The sequence below is a fragment of the Magnolia sinica genome, chromosome 1, assembly GCF_029962835.1.
Source record: "Magnolia sinica isolate HGM2019 chromosome 1, MsV1, whole genome shotgun sequence".
NCBI lineage: Eukaryota > Viridiplantae > Streptophyta > Magnoliopsida > Magnoliales > Magnoliaceae > Magnolia > Magnolia sinica.
The window spans coordinates 8297466-8315654 of NC_080573.1; the positions used below are offsets into that span (position 1 = coordinate 8297466).

The 18189-nt window shown below is 40.7% G+C and overlaps 1 protein-coding gene and 1 non-coding gene across 2 annotated transcripts in view; both read right to left on the reverse strand.

Annotated features, from left to right (window-relative positions):
* The window catches only part of LOC131227017 (uncharacterized), a 31744-nt gene that overhangs the window by 5873 nt on the left and 7682 nt on the right, over positions 1-18189 (reverse strand). The window contains exons 2-3 of the mRNA XM_058222741.1: positions 3063-3444; positions 2870-2999 (exon numbers count right to left, since the gene is read on the reverse strand). Coding sequence (XP_058078724.1) covers positions 2870-2999; positions 3063-3350 — 418 coding nt within the window. The 5' untranslated portion in view covers positions 3351-3444. The remainder of the gene's footprint in view (positions 1-2869; positions 3000-3062; positions 3445-18189) is intronic.
* On the reverse strand, positions 1659-1765 carry LOC131222834 (small nucleolar RNA R71). The gene has a single exon (XR_009160199.1). It is a non-coding gene; the product is annotated as a small nucleolar RNA R71 (small nucleolar RNA).

Consider the following 18189-nt stretch of genomic DNA (forward strand, 5'->3'; position numbering starts at 1 on the left):
AATGTTCATGATTCTTGATGCAGGCATAAGATCTCCCTGATCTCTACAAGTGGATCCTCTGAATCCCTAGTTTCCTTCCTCTGAATTCCTTAAAGTTTTAGATTAATCTCTCACCATTATTCATCACTTTATTTCGGATTTAGATTTCATCTCATTCTAGTTCTAGTTCTAGTTAGCTTTAGATTACGTACAGGATTCAGTCCCTTGGGATTCGACCTCGGTCTCACCGAGTTTATTACTACATCACAACCCTATACTTGGGGAGTGAACAAGTTTTTGGCGCCATTGCCGGAGACTGACGGTTGCGATTCTCTGAAATTAATTAGGTTTAGAATTAGTTTAACATTAGAATTTGACTAACTTTAGGTTAAAGGTTTTTATTTTATTTTATTTTTAGGAACTAACCAGTTTTCCTGATTTTATAGGATCCTGACATAAGTTTCTAAATTGGTAATTCCTTCCTAATTTCTCTACTTTTTCCACTTTTAAAATTAGGGTTTAAATTTTAGAAATTTTCTAATTCTAGTATTTTCCTATTTGTAGGAAATAGTTTATTTTTAGAAATTTTTCTCTTTTGTTTTTAGAAACTAGGTTAGTTATTTCCCTTTTTAGAAATTAACTTTCTATTTTTATTTTTAGTAACTTTCTAATTTTAACTCTTTTAGAATTTAACTTTGTTTCCTAATTTATTTTTAGAAATTTTCTACTTGTAGAATTTTTGTTTAGAAACTAACTTTCCTATTTTGTAGGCCTTTAAGATAGAAATTTCTAATTCGGTAAGCTCCTTTTCTACTTTCTATTTTTCAGTTCTCTTTTAGTAATTTACTTTCTAGTTTAGGATTTTCCTAATTTATTTTAAAAATTTCCACTTTCTTTTAGGAATTTCTTCTTTTAGAAATGAGTTTACTGCTATCTTTCTTTTAAAGGATTGTTCTTCTCTTTTTAAAATCTAACTTATTTTGTTTTATTTTGCTGGTTTTTAACTTAGGGACTCCAATTTGGTAACTTCTTTCCAAACCTCTCTTTCTTTTTAGATTTTCTTTTCCTTTCTTAGGATTCTGTTTCGAATTTGATTGAGGGCTGCGAGTGTTTCATGCCCAAGTGGGCCCGTGACAACACTCGACATCTCTTGACTGAAGGAGGATTGGTTAAAGGGTTAACTATCCATCGCAGGACTAGACAACACTCGAAATCCCCTGAGTTAATTGAAGTGATGGCTGAAAACCAACCTCTTCTACCCCAACCTAGGGTGGAGGACATTCAGGATGAGAATGAGGTGTATCAAGCACCCCCGCCACGTACTTTACGAGATTATTTACAACCAGCGGGGCTGGGTACGCCCTCATGCATGATTTTTCCTGAAAATACAGGACATATGGACATCAAGCCAGGGGTTATCCAACTCCTTCCTAAGTTCCATGGGCTTGAATCCGAAGAACCATATCTACATTTGAAAGAGTTTGATGAGATCAGAGCCACTTTATATTTTCAAATTTCAAAATGTGTCTGAGGATACAGTCAAGCTGAGACTCTTTCCTTTTTCCTTAAAAGAGAAGGCTAAGACGTGGTTACATTCACTGCGTCCTAGATCCATTGGCACATGGAATGACATGCAGAGGGAATTCATAAAGAAAATTTTCCCACATCATAAAACGATTACCCTCAGAAAAGCAATCATGAACTTCACCCAAAAGGAGGATGAAACATTTTACCAATGTTGGAAAAGGTTCAAGGATTTGGTCAGTTCATGCCCATAACACGGCTTTGAAACGTGGCGCATTACAAATTTTTTCTACGATGGACTGACATCTTCCATGCGCCAAATGGTCGAGACAATGTGTAATGGAGAATTCATTAATAAAAATGTTAACGAGGTATGGGATTATCTCGATAGTCTTGCTGAAAAAACACAATCATGGGACTATTACCCAAAGTCGAACACCACGTCTAGGCCGACTCAATTAAAGGAGAAAGATGGATTGTATCTCTTGAAAGAAGAGGATGATCTCAAGTGTAAAGTGACTACGCTCATAAGAAAAGTTGAGGCCATGGAAAGAAAGAAGGATAAAGTTAATGAAAGTATTTATGGCATTGGATTGTTCATTCAACACTTCTCGAAAGGCGGGTATTGTAGGACAATTTTCACCTGCTCTACATTATTAAGCTGGATATGGAAACTTACGGTGTGGAGACCATAGAGAGGAGAAGTGTGACGTGTAAGCTTGTTTGGCTCTCTTTCTTCTATATACATGTCTTGGTCCCCTCATCCACAAATAAGAGAAAACTCTAATCCATTAAAGGTTATTCTAAAAGTATAAGGTGTGGAATACCAAGATCCATTCTCAACAAAATTGTGACAACGAGAATGTTTTTCCAATCAGGTATGCCTTTAAGATTACAGCATTAAATATTCATTATTGATGCATAAACGATCCATTATTGATGCATAGACCATCCATTAATTCCACAGTATCCAGATTACAACATTGCCATGTGTATATGTGTGCAATTTGGGTGGGCCCGTAGACTGGACTTTCATATTATTTTAAAAAAATCTGAGGATTAGAGAACTAATATTATGGATGATTTGTATTTAAAATAATAATAATAATAACCATTTTTGCACTATATTGATCAAAATTTTAAGATCACCTCATTGATATGTTCATTTCAAGGTGGCCTAGGAAGAGTGAGATGGTTGAAGGGATGGTCTATAATCCACATCATATAAGTGTCCATCATGCTAAAACAAGTAGCCCTTGCGGGCATTTTTCATTAATTCTAATTCTAGTGTGGGGCCTACAATATCAACTTAGAATTGTTCACAAGTTAAATAGAAGTGCCTTTAAAGAAGAATGGGAGAACTTACGAGCAGAGTCATTGATGGAATGGTCTATTTCCAGTAACTTCTTCACAACCTCTTTACGACGGTTCGTTATGGCCTCAATCAGGACAGTGTTTCCCATGTTATTTATTCTCCTTAGGCTGGTACAGTCTACCTGAGCCTCAATCAGAACAGTATTTCCCATGTTATTTATTCTTCTTAGGCTGGTACGGTCCACCTGACCCATCAGAAGGTTGAATATGCCGACCTTACCGGTCCTTGCAGCGCAATGTAGAGGAGTGTCGCCATGGTCATTTGCTTGATCAATGAGGGACGGGCACCGGCACATGGTCTCCCTCACAAAATCAATGTATTTGTCTTCTTCTATCGCAGCACTGGCTGTAATGTGAAGGATATTGTTGCCTTGTGGAGCCATAGACCGAAGAATGTCCAGGTTCCCATTAGCAAGATCAATAAGAGTTCCTGAATCTCCATCCCTTGCTGCGAGGTACAATGTCGCATCCATACTCTCAAAGTACAATCTGGGATGAACGTAATAAGGTTATCGATGTGGTTTTGGGCTTTGGCTAGTTCTGGAAGGAAAGAAGACATGTATAAGGCTGCAGTTAAAATATATATACAGCTGAATGAGCTTTGTTAAGTCCACAAGCGTATACAAAGCATATAATATACAGGTCTCTCGTTTAGGTGAGCTTGTAGAGATTATCCCCGTGTGGGAATTATCACTTGTTCCATATTTCCATATCATTTTAGATTACTGGACAAAAAATAAGGCAGATCAAGGACTCAGACAGACCACACCACAGGAAGCAACGTTGCTTAGTATACCCATTGTAACACCCCGGGTTTTCAGGGGCTGTGCAGGAACTTGGCTCCCAAATTTCTAGGTGCCACGGGTGCCCTAATGGGCTTCAGATTTTAATTACAGTTGGATGATGTCATAAATAATGGAGAGTTTAACAAGGCATGAAGCATAAGTAAGTCATAAAGCAGTATCCAGTGTCACTAAATATAAAAATATACAAACCACAAATCCATAATCATCTAAATAGGGAACCAGTCCCACCTATACATGACCTAAAGTGACTAGAGCACTAGCCCATACCCCGCGGTAGCCCGAACTCAGACTAGAAGGATTCGCCGAAAGTCTGGAAGCAGGAAAGCTCCTCTACCTCATCCATGCTCACCCCGCTCAGCTCGTTGAGCTCCGCCTCACCTACATCTAATGACGTGTCTGGTTGGTGTTTTAAAACACCGTCTTAGACTGTGAGTAAGTAACTAACTCAGTGGGTGCCATTAGCCATAAGTTATATCAAATAACAATTTCATGATGAATTTAATGAAAAATATAAATTTACATATCTCTAACTAATCTTGTTAAATGCGTATGCTTGAATTATGGTATAATGCATGACCTCGCCTACAATACTCTCTCGAGCGACTTCGTCTCACGGTCATGTATGACCAACACTCCCTTATTGTGACTTCAACTGCCGAGTCGCCGAATCCTAGTTAATGCGATGCATGGATAATGTTAGCTTAGTATTTAGTTAATTCTGTTCATCCAACAAGTTGGAAAAACTGGTACACCCCAACGATATCAATGCCCTCATCCATTTGCGAGGCCCGGACTCCTTAACGCGCGAGGCCAGGACCCGCAATCCTTGATCCTAGCGAGGTCCCCACCCCCAATTGCAAGCACGTGGGGAGTGCTGGGAAGCGAGATCGCTCGCGGTCACTACGGGGGGGCTCGTCAGCCTAACGTAGGTCGACAACTCGGACACAGTGTCCCATTCCACCATGCCTAGCTCACGAGACTGTAGATCAGTTTCCAGCTGTTGTCAGTGGGCGTCAGTAAGTGAATGGTGTTGTAGGTTCCAAACAGACGTAAGCAAACATGGTTAACAAGTATAGTTGGTCAGTCAGTGGACTAGACTACCCAAGTTCAGGTGAGCACATAACGCACGAATCGGGTGCAAGGAACCTATGTAGTCCTACTACTGTCGCCCATTCGTGTCCGCCCAAATCAGTCATTCTAGTCACAGGGTGGTCCAACTAACAGAACCACCTTCACAAATCTCAGTTCCCTGACCAACCTAGGAAGTGGGTTGTAGTCAATAACAAGTCTCGCAATTAAGAGATTGTCTTCTAGTACAGGTGGAATAATGCGTACAATACATCGATCATAAAATTTTAAGATATTAAATAAATGAAACTACTCTTAATAGCATAAGTCAAACGTGTGTACGTATGGTGCCGAATTTCCTAAGAGGCAAAGGATAACACATCACTCATAGTACAAAAATCCAACAAGAAATAAGGCAATCATACATGCTACAGAGAAAATCAAGCAGAAATCGGATGTGAAGTGAACATGCAACACTAATTTCATACCCAAACAAATTAAAGACCAATCAAATATCAATTTATCATCACATATGTGTTGGGTAGACCTAGCATGTACGTTCCTAACTAGATTTTCTCTAAATTACTCATGTACATCAATCTAACATCCACAATCATTAAATTTATCGTAAAACTGGTACTTGGCCATCTAGGGATAATGGTCCGCACCTTTAGATCGCCGAGAGCTTGCGGAATCGTCCTACGGATGTTGGACTCGTGGGAGGGTTTGCCGAGGTCCTGAGTCAAATGCACCCGTATGTTAGGATACATGTAAGGGCCTAGCTTACAAAACGTTGTAACGTCTCAGAAAAAATTCGTACAAGGACTCGAGTACCACCTTAGGCAGAACCACCTAAGAATCGCATCCTGGCGGATAATTTAGGTGAAAATTAGCTAAGTACTAAACTAAATAATCAGTAGATTAAGCTCAGGCCGCCATTTTCACAAATGAAAAGGCCTAAAACCATTAATACCACTGACTCAACGTAACTTAAGGACCTAGGAGAAATTCCAAGAGCCTATCGTTCTCAGGAGTACATTGAAACCCCGTATCGGACCTATACTGCATGTCGAGGGTCAGATGACCGCGAAACTATAGGACTATATCCGTCCTACTGGGCTTGACAACCATCATGGGAATCAAGCCCAGATAATGTCCACAAACGTACAACTTGAGCCCTGAGTGAAGTTCGTGAGAAACACAAATACCTTTAGAAAATGAAATGAAATTAAAGTGAATTGGGCCATTTACTCTCACGCGAGATTGATGATTTCGAACAGTCAGTTTTTTACCAAACTTCACCCATGGGAAAAAGAAATTTTCCTGCACATAACCGTATAACAATGGCTCCGATCAAGCAATTACGACCATTGATCTGACGCAGGTCCTCCACGGTCGATCAGCCCATCCGATCACACCGAAATCACGTCCTGGCATAGATCCATTGTCAGGGAACATACCTTATGATGTAGGTGAGTAGTGGGCCTCCTTGTGAGCCTGGTTTATCAAAAACAGCTGCACAAAGGATATAACCTATGTATATAGTGGCCCTGGGGCCATTTGCATCACTTCTGGGCTTATAAATAGCCCTTATTTCACCCCACCTCTCTCATATACGAATTGCTTCAAAACCCTAAGGGAGAGAGAGAGAGAGAGAGAGAGAGAAAAGAAGAGAAAAGAGAAAAGAGAGAAGAGAGATCTTGGGATATCGTTGCAGGAATCCTCTCCCACGACTCCATGCACCGAATCTCCGTCCCCTTACGCTACACAACCAGTTTCAGCTATGATTTTGGGTAAGAAAACCTAACCCTAATGTCGTTGTAGAGATCCAAGTTGATTGTTCGTCAAACTAGCTAACTTATTACGTCATTTAGGTGCCCGACGTTCTATTTTCGGGAACATAGAGTTTGGACCGAGTCCGAATCAAGCATCCCGATGAAAGGTGTGAACTATAAACGCTTAGGTTATAGTTATCAATGCTTTCATTGTCAGCTAATAATTTATGTCTAACTTGATTGTTGCCGTATTGTCGTAGATATGCCGATTTCTGTATGAAATGTACACATGAACTGTGATTAGTAAAAGATGCATTCCATGAGTTTGTTGAAATGTTTGAATGAGCATTTGAATATGATTTGTGCTTGCCATGATTACTGATCTAGGGTTAATCATTGTCATATGCACGTCGATCTCTCCGTATAAGGAATTGCTAAATTATATGTTGTAACTAACCTAGTCTATATATTTGGTGAAGTGTAGTCTAAGTGTTTGTTGAATTGTCTAAATGAGAAATTATTGATGATTTGTACTTATTACGAGTATTAAGATAAGATTCTTTATTGCCTTACACATATGTATTGTAAAACCCGTATCTTAGCCCGTACCGTTCCGTAAGCTTCCACAGTCCTTCCGTTCGAATTTTAGCAACCCGCGACCTGTAACCGGTGATTGCGCGCAATCCTAAGCTGAGTCCTACATATCAGAGTCGACTCGACTCGAAACTTATACCCCTACGACCGCACCGTCGCCGCAGTTCCAACGCCGTGACTCGCGCATCGATCCGATACCTAGGCCAGGAGTTGTGGGCCAGCGTATTTTTCGAAGAAACGCAACGCGTTGCGAATTTTGAGAGAATTTCTACAACCCATCATATCAATCAATCGAGGTACAAGTCAAGTACCTATCCTATCAACACCCATCCCTCTCTTACACAAGCCTTACCTTAAGTCAACTCTCTCTCTCTCTCTCTCTCTCTCTCTCTCTCTCTCTCCACCCATCCCTCTTTCATCCAAAATTTAATCAAGCCCATACCATTCATATCCTTTTCTTACAACACCTATTCCACCCACCCATTTTCATCCCATCTCTCTCTCTCTCTCTCTCTCTCTCTCTCTCTCTCTCTCTCTCTCCATCTCATTCCATCCCAAGCTTCCATGAAAGGAAATCTCTAAGGAGAGAAGAATGCAAGAAAGAGCCCATTTTCCTAACCCCTTATCTCACCATCCAACCCTTCAAAATTCATCTCACTCCCTTAAAGAATGAGCTTAGGAGCCAAGGAGTCCAAGGAGCTAAATAAGGAGGCCAAAGGTGAATGATCCACTGTTGATTTTCTATTAGAAGACCCACTTGGGATGGGACCCATTTTCATGTATATATTGTGATCATGGAGGGCCCATAGTGGCGGGGTCCCTCCATCACCATCCGATCTCTCCTTTTTTTTTTCTATCTTTCTCTCTTTTTTCTTTTTTTGTTGTATGGCAATGATGATGATGAGGTGTGTGGCCCCACCCTGATGTTTACATCCATGCCATCTACCGGTGGACCCCATCCATGTGGGACACACCATGATGTTTATATGTCATCCCAACCGTCCATTTAGGACATGGCCCACCCCACACGTGTGGGTGTGTATTTATCCTAATCCACTCCGTTCATCCATCCAAAACGGTATGGCCCACCATGATTTATGTATTTTATTGACGCCGTTCATCTGTTTTATCCAGGCCATCTAGCGGGCCTGGATGATGAGAGAACACAAATATCAGACTGATCCAAAACAGGTGGGCCACATCCAGGTGGGACCCACCTTGATGAGGGATATATCTACACCGTCCGTTAACAGTGGAGTGGGAACTGACAGTGGGGTGCAGCTGACGGTGAAGTGTGAGCAGACGGTGGGGTGTGGTTAGCTGTGTAGTGTGAACTGACGGTGGAGGGTACATCCACATACCTTTTTGTTTTTTTTTATATAATATAATATAATAAATATATATTATATAATATATTGTATGTATACATCTGAGTGGCCCACGTGTGGATGCATGCAACTATCCAGGCCGTCCAGGGCCTGGACGTTGATACATTATTTTATATTATTTTATACTATATATATGATATATTATATTATAAATATATTCATGATGGTGGGCCCTACGTGGGACCCACCTTTTCCTTTTCAGCAGCAGCTGCAACGTGCAGCAGCCATATGGCTGCTCTATTTATGTCAGCCAGCCAGGGTCTGTGGGACCCATCCTCACCGTCCATCCATTTGGGATGGCCACGCCACGATGCATGTGATTGTATCCACCGTCCTTGGACGGTGGGACCCACCCCTCAGTGTGGGGTTACACCTCAATGTCTGTGTATGTCCAGGCCGTCCAGGGCCTGGACGTTATTTCATATATTAATATAATATTTATATATATAAATATGGTGGTGGGCCTTACGAGGGACCCACCTGTGGCACATGAAGCAGCAGCAGCTGCATCATACGCAGTTGCCTAGATGCTGATCTTACGGCAGCAATTTCTGTGGGTCCCACTTGTTTCATCCGCACCGTCTATCTATGGGACCCATCATGATGCACGTGTTGTATCCATACCGTCCAACCTTTTGTGAGATCATTTCATGGCATGGGAAATGAATGAGTCAGATCTAAAAGTTCTTAAGTGGCCCTTACCATTGAAATAGTGGACAGTGAAATTCACCATTCAAACTTCTAAGGGCTATAGTAGTTTCCAATTAAGCTAATATTTGGTTTTACTTCATTTATCTCTATGTTAACTCATGAATAGGTTGGATCTCAAAAATATATAAGGGTGGGCCCGATTTAATATACATGAGGCTCATCAAGTGTGGCCTAATTGATATACATGAGGCCCATTGGTGCGACTGATATAATGCGGCCCATGCAATGTGGTCCACTTGACATATGAGACCCAGTGATGAGGCCCATTGCGATGTATTTAAGGCCCATGGGTGAGGCCCATTATGTTGTATTCAAGGCCCATGGGCTAGGCCCATTATGATGTATTCGAGGCCCATGGGTGTGGCCCAATGTGATGCATATGTGGCCCATGAGTGAGGCCCATGTGCCAACTATACGTATGGCTCTATATGGACCGCTCCTTAGGAGCGATGTCGGTTAAATGTCCACATTGATGGGCAATGATGGTTGAATGTTCTCATTGTGACCTTTATTTAGGCCTTGTTAGGCCCATTCTCATCATTCTCTTAGACAGATGGCTCCATGCTATCGGATTTGATATAACCACGGACGAGAGCTGATCTTTATATTATGATTGATTGACTGTCTATCTATGGACCCCGCCTTGTTTATATATACTGGTTGTCGGTGCCGATTATCAGTGCTGATCGTCAGTGCCGATTATCGATGTTAATTATCGGTGTTGATTATCGATGCTGAGCATTGGTGCCGATTGTCGAGGCCGAGTTCATTTGTCGAGGCCGATTTCGATTGTCGAGGCCAAGTCAATTGACGAGGCCGATTCCGATTGCCGATTCTAATTATCGATCGATTCTGATTATTATGACCGATTACTGATTCTGATTGTCATGGCCCATTGCCGATTCTGATTATCTATCGATTCCGATTGTCCTGGCTGATTACCGATTAGCAATTGAGGCTGATTATCGTGACCGATTGTCAATTTCGATTGTCATGGCCAATTGCCGATTCCGATTATCGAGGCCGATTATTGATCGATTCCAATTGTTGTGGCCGATTGCCGATTCGGATCATCGAGGTCGATTATTGATCGATTCTGATTGTTGTGACCGATTGTCGATTACAATTATCGAGGCTGATTGTCGCGGCCCAATGTGATGTATATGCGGCCCATATTTGAGGCCCATTGTGATGTGTATTCAATCCGTGTTTGAGGCCCAATGTGATGTATATTAGGCTTATGTGATGAGGCCCATTGTGGTGCATTTGAGGGCCAGGCGATGGAGCCCATTGTGATGTATCTTAGATCCATGTGAGAGGCCCATCGTGATGTGTATTGAGCTCTTGAGTAAGGCCCATGGTGTTGTATATTAGGCCCTTGTGCAAAGCCATAGGTCCACTATATGTTAGGCTCTATGTGGGTCATTCCTTGGGGCAATGTTGGTTAAATGTCCACATTGTCGAGGCCGATTGTTGATGTCGATTATTGATACCGATTATAAGTATGTGACAGCATAGCATCATGATACATGCCCATACGCATCATCTACATGTTTATTATAAGATGTGGTTGACCATTGCATATGTCATTGGGTATGTTGTTATGAGACTCCCTGATAGGCAGAGGTTATCTCACATGAGCGCACGGTATGCGCAGGATTGATGCATGACTAGATTGTATGACATGCATCTTGCATTGTGTTTTGTGATTACTGTACGCCCTAACGACAACAGGGTCGTAATCTCCATAGGCATATCGTGGATGGCCAGATGGGACACTGAAAATTTTTGGTTCGAGCATCGGGCTGCCATAGATGGCCTTGGGTAAAATTTTTTAAACCCTCCTAGTACCAGAAGACGCCCCAACGTGTAGACCGAGTGGATATATATGAGCGCATGAGGGCCATATACCAATAAGCTGTGTTTCTCACTGTGTCGTGGTCGGTTAGGAGGGGGTGTGGCCTTACCCGCCTGAGAAAGTAAGCATTACTAGGCTGAGTTTAACCAGCTCATGAATGGGTTCGCTATCAACGAGCCGGGTTAATATTGGCAAGCAGGTAATGAGGTCTTTTTCACTCGCTAGGCTGCGCTATCGGCAGGGGCGACAAGCTGGTGTAGAGTGTACTAGACCCCAGTGATAATCCTAGAGAGGAACCGTACTGATATGTGGACTTATTGAGCAGGAATTGCATACTTATTCATTTATTCATTCACTATCCACTCAGGCTAGTGGTGCGCAACTATTTGTTACATGTACCTTCGCATGGCCAGGATTTCAATTAGGCGCGCGACTAACCTAAGATCAGGAGTTTACCACATTGAGTCTGACTATCCAAATTTAGGTATGAGACTGGTTTGGATAGAAGTCATTTGTAGTAGACCCCATAGCCTACGATACCACGTATTATCATCCCGACTTCACTCCAGCATGGTCATTTCATTCGCACCTCATATTGCATTACATAATCAGCATTTGATATTTGGCTTACTGTCCCCACATTGCATAACTGATCTACATTGCTTCATCAGTATATGATATTATTTTTTATTATTATATTTTTACATCACATAACTTGGATAAGGCTAATGGTATTTATGGGCCTATCAGCATATTTTGACATTACTTTAATATCGTATGATTTATGATCTTGTCAATATTTCTGATATTGTATGATTTATGGGTTTATTAGTATTTTCACTTACTCTGATTACTCTGATATTGCTTACTTGGCACTTACCTTGTGTACACACTTTCACTACCTACTAAGCTTTCTATAAGCTTATGCATGATAGATGTGTGTAGGTGACGTTAGGTTGTAACAGCGTTGGGCTTGGAGCATGCAGCGGACCTCTGGAACTTTGATTTTTGTCATATGTATGTCTCTTTCAGTATTGTATTCAAAGTTTATATTAGTGGATATGTGATGATGATGTTGCCTTTGTGATTTTGGTAAACTTGTGGTTATACTACTTACGAGATAAATGTACATTGGAAAATCTTCCTTCTAGGATCCCAGGATCGGAATCTGGCATATGGGCGCTGGGAGTTAAGAATGGGGTACTACGGAGGCTGTCGGCATCGGATTCAACGATCGGGATTCCTGTGAGTCCGATCTCCGGGTTTGGGGCGTGACATGTATAGTTTCTTTTTTGTTATCATATTTACCTCTATGCAAATTTATTGATAAAATGCAAGTGTTAGGCAAAATGATCAAAGTGTTTGATAAAATGCTTGAATGAGAAATTTACTTGGATTATTTGATCAAATGCTGAAATGATTATCCTATGTGTTTATTTGCTGCATCTGAATAAGATTGGGGCTACAACGTAGCCCGGGCAATCGGTAACAGTCCCTGTTCGGGTGGCTGAATTAGTCATGCCACATTGGGAAAATTCGACGAATTTGGGTCGCAAGATGATTGTTGATAGTGGTTAGGCCACGAGGTGTGTTTATGCGCTCTATGTCAATTAAGTTAGCGTGTGCCCGTACCAATCGAACTTGCCTAACAAACCGATTAGTTTATTGTGTGTTTACCATGTATGGGCACTACTGCTTGAATATAAAGTACCATTCACCAATGTAAAGGCCCTTTTTAATGATGATACCATGATCCGCTAAGACTCATAAGCCGGGCATGGTGGTATGGGACACCATGTTTGAGCTGTCAGCCTACGCTGTGGTGACGAGCCTCCCCGTAATGACCAGTGAGCAATTAAGACTTGTGAGCCGAGCATAGTGGTATGGGACACCGTGTTCGTGTTGTCGGCCTATCTGAGGTGATGAGCCTCCCGCAGTGACCGCGAGTATAAACTCTTGAATTTGCCTATCGACTGCTTTTCATCAGGAGTGATGCCCTACAACTTGCGTATCGTATGTGCTCAAGTAGGATTGATGACCCTAGATGGGTCATTCGGTTCGGGTCAATGATATAAAGGAAGGTACCCTAGCTTCCCAAACCTACTGTATGAATAAGCTTAACTAAGTACTTGATTAACACGACAATGCATCGCATTGCATTAGTTAGGATGTGCTTTGGCGATGAAGTTGCACTATTTTGAGGGAGTAGTGTCATATGCGAAATAGGTTGTCGGAGTCGCTTGTGAGGGAGCTTTGATGTGAGGGCATATATCATTATTTGCACTCCATTCCTGTATTAACAAGAGTAATTAGGAAGTGATTGTTATGTTGCTTTATCATTACTGCTTGTTTGACTTGATAACATGTTAACTTTTGCCTTATAGTACACTAAGTTGGCCACTTATTCCTACTCTAGGACGATGTTTTAAAACACCAACCAGACTCTAGTTTAGATGTAGGTGCTGATGAAGTCTATGTGACGGAGCAGGACTTTATGGATGAGGAGGAAGAGTTCTCCAACTTACAGCTCTCGGGCGGGTCTATGTAGTCCTCGTACTAATGCGCAGGGACTGCAAGGATATTTGGCTTAGTTGCACACATTTATTTTTCCGCATTTTGATTATTTTAAAATAATACTTGTATATATTCAGCCCGGTTATATACTCATACTCTAGAGATTGTGAAACACTTACATGGTTAAATATATATATGTTTCAGACTTCCGCTTGCTTAGTTTAATTATGTTTGGAGTATGATATGCTATTTTAGCATAATCCCACTCATGTTTAACTCATTAATATAGGCGAAATCTGAACATCATTATCCATATTGCATAAGTGATGTGCTGGATCTCAGGAGTAGAGCCTTGCTCAACCTTCAAAATTCAGGGCGTTACAAACACATATATGGAGAAGAAAGGTGATTACCTAAGAATCTTGCTCTTGTGGTGGTGGATATAAGGTTCCTATGGTTAGGGATTTGGGGAAAATCATAAATTCTCATATAAACACCAAGAACTATATGAGATTCATGTAATCTATTTTAGAAAGAACCTAGGTCAGGTAGTAGGTTAGTTTCTTACCTCCAAATTGCAAATGGGGTGGATTCGGCGGAGAAAAGTGATCGATGCTAGGGCTTTGATTGGAGGAAACCGATGAAGGGAAGCACTAAAGCTTCCCCACCCTACTTTCTCTTCTTCTCTTCTTCTTTCTCTTCCTCTTTCTCTCTTTCTCTCCTTTGAAAATGCAAATTCATATGGGAAGAGGGGGTGCCCAAATGAAGCCCTTATATAGTGCCAGATTTAGTGTAAATGGGCACAATGGTTGGGTTTTTACTATACTACCCCTATGAGAGGGTTTTTCTAACCTTTAGGGCCCATTATGGGGTGTACAAGTCGATATACACCGTACGATAGTTAGCCCTAATGATGATCTGCATATGGATATGATCGGCCTGCTATTTGGATGAGCCAATCAACGGATATGATAAAAAGTCTGTTTAACAGTCACCGATGGTCGATCAGGGCCGCGGCTATAGGGATATGAGAAGGGAAATATCATTAATCAGTACTCCAATTTTGATTGTGGATTGACGATCCGAAAGCCACAACTTCACGAATGAACGGAATGTCTATTTAATTTAAGTTTCAGATTTCAGCGCAGGGGATTCGCACGTTGCAAGCACTTAGCTTTCAGCCCAAGTTGAGCCGTTCTAGACACTACCCAGATCCGACTCCCGCGATGGACGTCGAGCCCAGTAAGACGAGAATTATTTTATAGTTTTGGAACTAGTGACCCACTAACAAGCGGTCTAGAGCTTGTTTGGAAAATCGGGGCATTTCTATAATGAATTAGGTATTGAAATTTCTCGTGGGCAATGATTAGAGTTTGAATTAACGATATTCATAGTATGACCTATTTATAACTAGTGAAAGTGGAGATTTGGTCATGGTTACTCTAAACTGTTGGTTTTAGACTAAAAGAGTAACGGGGTTGATTTGGTCTATTAGTCAAGATCCGGGCTTTATCTGACTCGATTTCGACTAGATCTTTAATTTAGTTATGATTGTCTTAATTAGTTAGCGACAGGTCGGTTAGATTTGAGCCTTATATGAGTAAATCATGAGGCTAAACTTGATGTTCAAGTGATCGGGTGGATTCGTTGGCTTCTTATGGTTGATTAATCGGACTTGTGCGATTCTTTACTGGTACCACCCGTGTATAAACTAATATTGAGTGCTAATAGTCAGTAAGTGATAATATAAGTTAATTACATTAAAAAAATTAAAGGTTTTTTTTTTTTTGGAAATCCAAAACAGTGAAAATCCAGGCCGTTACACCCATAATTTAAAACTTCTTAGGGTCCACCTCGTTTATTTTTCATCCAACCTATTGATATAGTCATATACACTTAGGATATTTGTTATTTTTGGGATCATAATCTAAAATGATATGAAAAAGATGGATGGACGGTGTGGATAAAATTCATAAATCACGGTGGCCCCTTAGTAGTCGTTGTAAGCTCCACGTGTCCAAAGCTCCGAACAGGCGGAGGTAGTACTTAATCCCCAGCCGTTGACAACCTGCTTATTGTAATATAATTGGGACATATCATCACACATCGTATTTAATGCAGCAATGCTAACAACATCATCGATGATGTGGACCAATCACTATGCACAAAGGTAGGATTTCTCTACTTGTGACAAGCATAGTGATGTAGAGTGGGTCGCGGACACTTTCATGTCCAAGATGGATCAGAGAAGGCCCGATCAGAGACATAAGTCATCAAGACCGTCAGAACCTTAAAACAGGCATATTTTGCAAACTGAGATGAGTTACTCGACGTACCATATATGATTTTGGGGTAGGAAGAGCTACTTTAGCCAACCAACCTGGCTATGCAGGGTTACCCATGCCGAATTTGCAAGATTCCATAAGATCGATGGTCAAATTCCATGTTATTTTTGTTTTTATTATAAATAGTAAGTTTTAGTTTGATTATAACTCTTTATCCATTGGGCTGTAGGAGTTGTGTCCAAAATGAAAAGTGCTTAGAATAATTTGGAGAATAACATGATTAAGCCACATAGGAAACTTACTATAAAAAGTAAATTTAAATTTATAGTAAGTTACGAATTTCTAGGAGTTTTAGTAATAGTTTGCTTCTGATTTCTCTCCCATTGCTTAGTATCCCTATTTAAAGGATTGTGAACTCGTTTATTTCAACAATTAATCAATTTCGAATTTTATAGAATTTATTTTCTATTTTACTTGCTTTCTTTCTCGTGAATTCGAGAAGCCTCTGTAAGGAGTCCAGAGAAGTTCCGTGGATTCGGAACAGTTATCCTCTTAAGGGAGACGGTGCTCGACCTCATCACGTTCATCCCTGCGTTGATTGGTATCAAAGCAAGGATACCCCTCGGGCTGGTGGTAAACAACGAATGTATGATCTAAAATCCTGTGGACGGTGATCCATGAATTCGTTATCTTTCAGAAAGAATGAAAGCTTTCCACTGGGAGAGTCAGTTGATCATGCAAGGGCTGCAGGCAACCCTTAACTGTATTGCGGATGCGCTAATTCCACCTTGAGCCCAATGCTATGCTTAATCGCCTGTGGTCATTGTATGAAACAACCCCGATTTTCATAGAGCACCCACCGATAATGGTGAATTGCAGGCCACCATCGTGAACATGAGGAAGTTATTGTACATGCTAAAAGTAGAGATAAATTTACAACAACACAACATCTTTTGAACAAGGTGCACTGCATACCAAAAAGTCTACAATGTGATCATCAATGTCAGGAGAGATGAGAATTTCATGTTGAAAATAATGGTGAAAAAGTTACAACTAAAAACAGAAAGGCACCCATCTCCATATATGATTGGATGGATCAAGGAGGTCAACAAAACAGAGGTAACCGAACGATGTCGTATATCCTTTTCCATTGGTAAATATTATAAGGATGAAGTAATGTGTGACGTGGTCGACATGGAAGCTTGTCACATATTTCTTGGTCGACCCTGACAAAATAATATTGATACTACACATAGGGATCGGGATAACGTATTTGTATTTATTAAAGATGACAAAAAGATTATCTTCGCCCTATGGGAAGGGAGAACTAACCCAAGATTTCTAAAGTGGAGGGACAATTTCTCACAACTGAACAGACTTTTGTTAAACAATATGAGAAAATAGGAGATATATATGCATTAGTTGAAAAGAAAGAATAAACGAAATCTATGAACATCCAAGGGGATTTAAAGTTAGTGTTGAATTCCCTAATAAATTGCCTCCCATACAGGATATATAAAATCATATTGATCCCGTCTCAAGGGCAAGTCTGCCTAATTGCCCACATTATCAAAAAGAATATGAGATCTTGAAGGTAGAAGTGAAGGAACTGATTGATAATAGTCAAGTCAAGGAAAGCATGAGTATATGTATTGTATCAGCTCAAGAGCCTAATGCCAAGAACAAGAAAAAGGCTAATAAACATCGGCGTCAGAAGTTATCTTAGAATCATGAGCCAAGTTCCTTGAGTTACTCGATAATAAGTTTTTTTCAAGTTAAGGGGTTTGATGTAGGATGTGTCACAGATACATTCCTAGCATGGTTGGACCAGAAGAAGGTGAACCGTAAATTGATCATAACTTTTGATCCTGGTATCATTACGGTGCACCAGACCGAGTATTATGAACCGAAGCAGCATGAGAACTTAAGGACGAGTTTTTTTGAAGTGGAGGGGACTGATGTAGAGTGGGTTGTGGACACTTTCATGTCCAAGATGGATCAAAGAAGGCCCGATTAAAGACAGAAGTCATCAAGACCGTCAAAACCTTAAAACAGGCATATCTCATAAACCGAAATGAGTTACTCGATGTACCATATATGATTTTGGGGTATGACGAGCTAATTTAGCCAACCAACCCAATTATGCTAGGTTACCCACATCAAATTTGCGAGATTCCATCAGATCAATGGTCAAATTCTATGTTTATTTCCGTTTTTACTGTAAATAGTAAGTTCTAGTTTGATTGTAACTCTTCATCTGTTGGGCTTTAGGAGTTGTGTCCAACATGAAAAGTGCTTAGAATAATTAGGAGA